We start from the raw sequence: 4,472 nt of genomic DNA on the forward strand, positions 1-4,472 counted from the left end.
GAGCAGCAGCACTGAAGGGATTTAACGTTTCCATCTTCTGTCGAAACTGTGATTGATAAAATGGATAAAATGCTTTGGTTTGTGGAGTTTACAGCCGCTCCTCAAAGGGCTTTTTGAGGGGTTTATGGCACTCACCATCCCCTGAGCCTGTTTAGGAGCAGGATGGTTTCTCATGGAAAAGGGGAAGGGATTGGGAAAATCGGCTGAAGGGAGGGCGCAGCTCCTGCAGTTCTGGGCCGTGCTGAGGTTTGGGGTCATTGCCTGGGTCAGTCTGGAGCACGGACAGGGCTGGGGCCAAAGCTGGACAGGGGCAGGAGGGCTCTGAGCACAGCAGCATTTAGGATGAACACCGAGAAGCAGCCCTGGTGGAACGAGGAAAATGGGAATTTTTCCTTTGCTCTCACCCAGTCTGCAATCCCCCTCCCAAAATCGCCAACGGGTACCACTCGGGCTCGGGGCTGCAGCAGTTCCCCTAYGGCTCCGAGGTGAAGTACAGCTGCATGGAGGGGCTGTCCCTGATCGGGGCCGAGTCCATCTACTGCACCTCCAACGATGGGGAGAGCCTGCAGTGGAGCGAGCCGGCCCCACAGTGCAGGGGTGAGTGTGGGGCCGGGATGGGATCGGGGTGTGGGGTCAGTGTATGGGGCCAGTATGGGATCGGGGTGTGGGGTCGGGGTGTGGGATCGGGGTGTGGGATCGGTGTATGGGATTGGGGTGTGGGGTCGGGGTGTGGGATCGGTGTATGGAATTGGTGTGTGGGGTCGGTGTGTGGGGTCGGGGTGTGGGGTCAGTGTATGGGATTGGTGTGTGGAGTCAGTGTATGGGGTCAGTGTATGGGATTGGTGTATGGGGTCAGTGTATGGGATTGGTGTATGGGGTCAGTGTATGGGATTAGTGTGTGGGATTGGTGTGTGAGATTGGTGTGTGGGGTCGGGGTGTGGGGTCAGTGTATGGGGTCGGTGTGTGGGATCAGTGTATGGGATTGGTGTGTGGGATAGGGGTGTGGGGTCAGGGTGTGGGGTCAGTCTATGGGATCGGTGTGTGGGGTTGGTATGTGCTCTCACTGTATGGGATCAGTGTATGGGGTCGATGTGTGCTGTCAGTGTAAGGGGTCAGTGTATGAGGCCAGTGTGTGGGATTGGTGTATGGGATCAGTGTATGGGGTCAGTGTAAGGGGTCAGCATATGGGGTCAGTGTATGGGATTAGTGTATGGGATTGGTGTGTGGGATCAGTGCGTGCTGTCAGTGTATGGGGTCGGTGTGTGGGATCGGTGTGTGGGGTCAGTGTGTGGGGTTGGTGTATGGGATCAGTGTGTGGGGTCAGTGTGTGTGGTTGGTGTATGAGATTGGTGTATGTGGTTGGTGTATGGGGTCAGTGTGTGCTCTCAGTGTATGGGGTCGGTGTATGGGATCAGTGTGTGCTCTCAGTGTGGGGGATCAGTGTATGGGATCAGTGTGTGCTCTCACTGTATGACATCAGTGTATGGGGTCAGCATATGGGATCAGTGTGTGCTCTTAGTGTGTGGGGTCAGTATATGGGATCAGTGTGTGCTCTCACTGTATGGGATCAGTGTATGGGATCGGTGTGTGGATCAGTTTATGGGGTCAGTGTATGGGGTCATGCTGAGCCAGCCCCTGGGGGCAGTGCCAGCGCCCAGAACTATGGGGTCAGTGAGCAGGGCTGCCTGCAGGTGCTGCTGCCCTCCCAGCACGGGGAATGATCCTTTTGGAAGGGACACACTCGGGCTCTCCTTTGGGGTGGGGAGGAGCAGCCCTGCCCCGGCTCCACTCCTGCACCCCATCCCATCCCTGCTCTGCCCCACAGTGGTTCGCTGCCCCAAACCCGTGCTGGAGAGGGGCACCATGACCCCACAGACGTTCACCTTTCCCTACGGGCTGCTGCTGAGCTTCTCCTGTGAGCGAGGCTTTGTTCTGCGCGGCACTGCCCAGAGCCGCTGCCAGGCCGATGGCACCTGGGACCCACCCGTGCCCTCCTGCCAGCCAGGTGAGTGCCACCCCATCCATCCCCTCCATCCCCTCCCAATCCTTGGTTTGACAATGCACGTTTCCCTTTCTGCTCAGCCTCCCAAACCCCACAGCAGGAGGATTTAGGGATTCACTTTAACAAACTGGTTTGGGGTGAATGAATCCGTGCCTTTCTGCTGCAGATGAGGTGGGAATTTTGGGGTGCTCTCAAAACCCCGGGGAATTGGGGTGCAACACTGCCCAGCTCTGCTTTTTGCCCCAAGCTCCCCAGACCTTGCAGAAGGAAGAACCATCCCATCCCCGGTGTTTTCCAGGTCACAGCTGAGTTTTTATCAACAGCCGTGTGTAAAGGAGTCTCTGAGGCAGCTCAGGAGCTCACTGACTTTCCATTAATTTATAGGAACTCTTAGGACTTTCCATTAATTTATAGGACTTCCATTAATTTATAGGAACTCCCATCATGGGGATGCCTGGGCTCAGACACAGCAAACCCACAGCAAACTCACAGCAGGGGCTTCTCCCACCTCACCCTCTTGAGAAGAAATATTTCTGCTTTAGCATTTGGTTTCCACAATTTAAAATTTAAATTTAAAGTTCCTCAGCACTGGCTCAGCCACCCCAAACTCTCCAGGATTTTTCTGAGCACCCTTCTGCCATGGGGTTTTCMTTTCAGTTCCGTGCCCACAGCCCCAAATACCCTACGGGAGGCTGAGCAGCCCTTCAGGTGATAAATCGTGGTACCAGACCAACGAGACAGTCACCCTGGAGTGCCTCGATGGCTTCCAGCTCTCAGAAAATGCCATGGAGGATTCCTGGACAGCCACATGCCTCCCTGATGGCAGCTGGACACCGCTGCCCAAATGTGTGAGTGTGGGATTTCATTCCATTATGGAATTATGGAATGGTTCGGGCTGGGAGGGACCCTAAGGATCATCCAGTTCCACCCCTGCCATGTTCAGCCTTTGCTCAGAGCCTCAGGTGGCTCCTGAGTGGATGCCACCTGATTTCTGACATGAAAAATGCCTCAACTTCCCAAAATCTTTTCCTTTCTGCTCCCCACAAAGATTCAGCCTCGGAGCTGAGGGGTGGGTGCCTCTCCCTCTGCTTCAGTCCATTCTCACAGGCTTTTCTGGGCTTTGTCCTCCTTTTCAACAGAAAAAAGAAGGCGATGTCGATGCTTGTCAGGAGGTTCATTACATTAAATCCACCTTCGAATGCGGTGTGCCTGTAGGAGAGGTGAAAACCCTGCTGGAAATACAGAAACTCTTCCTGGAGATCAAAAAACTAAARGTGGAGCTGGAGAACTGGAACGAACCTGGACCCGTGTAAAGCTCACCTTTCCTTCGGTGAATTCTGTGCAGTCACAGCATCTCTGAGAAGGCTCTGGCTGATTTATGGTTTATGTTTGCATGCCTGGAGCCAGAGAAACGATCAGCAGTGCATGGCAGGCTGCTGTGCCACGCTGGATGCCAGAGCAGGGAGCGGGCTTTGCTCTAATCTGCAAGCTTGATTTGCTCTTTAACTAATAAAGTTTCACATTTCATATTAGGAACCCAAAATTGTGAATAAAACCCGGGCGCTGCACCCTCCTGGTGGGACCCCTCACTCCCCTGGGACTGCACACAGCGGTTTTACCTCCTTCTCCCACTTTGGCACCCAAAATTGTGAATAAAAGCCGGGTGCTGCTCCCTGGGTGTGCGACACCCTGGCTGATGTCACACGGGACATATCCCAGGGCTGCTCACACCCGTTCCTCRTTATGAGTCAGGAATTCAGGGGAAAAAAAAAAACAGCAAACGAAAAGGGAAAATGTTTTTATTTGCTTCACTAACCCTGCTGACAGCAGATCTGGGCRCGTCACCTGCCAGCAAATAACCGAGGAGGTGTTTTCCCACCCTGGACGCAGCTTGGGGCTGGAACGGGGTTTTTGCTTTTTCTGGGAGCGTGGTTTTGGAAAAAAAAAATGCTGGAAAAATGCTGGAAAAAATGTTGTCGGTGCTCCCTGCCAGCCCCAGGACAAAGAAAAGGGTTGAGCCTTTCCCCCGTTCCCTCTGGGGCAGGAGGAGCAGGAGGAGCAGGAGGCTCTCCCCCAGCTGGGAGTGACATTGTCCCCACCCCGGCTGCTCTCACCCCACTTGTCCCCACCCCACCTGGCTGCTGTCCGTGTTCTGCCGGAGCCTGCAGCTCTCTGGGTGTCCTGGCAGGGTTTTCCCGGCTCCGAGGTTTGCTGGAGCCGCTGCCGAGCATCCCTCCCGTCCCAACCCCGCGCACAGCCCGGGGATGGCTGCGATGGAGGAGAGAGCGCCGAGGTGGGGATGGGGGGCACACCCYGAGCCCCCCGGCTGTGGGGCAGCCCCAGGCCGACCCGCGCTGCTGCTGGTGCTGCTGGGGCTGCTCGGCCTTCCTGGGGCTCGCGGTGAGTATGGGGCCGGGGCAAGGACAGGGGGCACCTGACCGGGACACACCCAGGGTGGGGTGGGTGGGGA

General features: G+C 55.8%; 1 protein-coding gene across 1 annotated transcript in view; it reads left to right on the forward strand.

The window, feature by feature from the left end:
- Positions 1-3,689, forward strand: part of LOC130585008 (complement component receptor 1-like protein) — a 23,805-nt gene extending 20,116 nt beyond the window's left edge. The window contains exons 11-13 of the mRNA XM_057385307.1: positions 1,826-2,005; positions 2,660-2,850; positions 3,142-3,689. Coding sequence (XP_057241290.1) covers positions 1,826-2,005; positions 2,660-2,850; positions 3,142-3,315 — 545 coding nt within the window. The 3' untranslated portion in view covers positions 3,316-3,689. The remainder of the gene's footprint in view (positions 1-1,825; positions 2,006-2,659; positions 2,851-3,141) is intronic.
- The last annotated feature ends 783 nt before the right edge of the window (positions 3,690-4,472 follow it).

Source organism: Malurus melanocephalus, unplaced genomic scaffold (genome assembly GCF_030028575.1).
Source record: "Malurus melanocephalus ecotype Western Australia unplaced genomic scaffold, MMel_1.1 scaffold_808, whole genome shotgun sequence".
NCBI lineage: Eukaryota > Metazoa > Chordata > Aves > Passeriformes > Maluridae > Malurus > Malurus melanocephalus.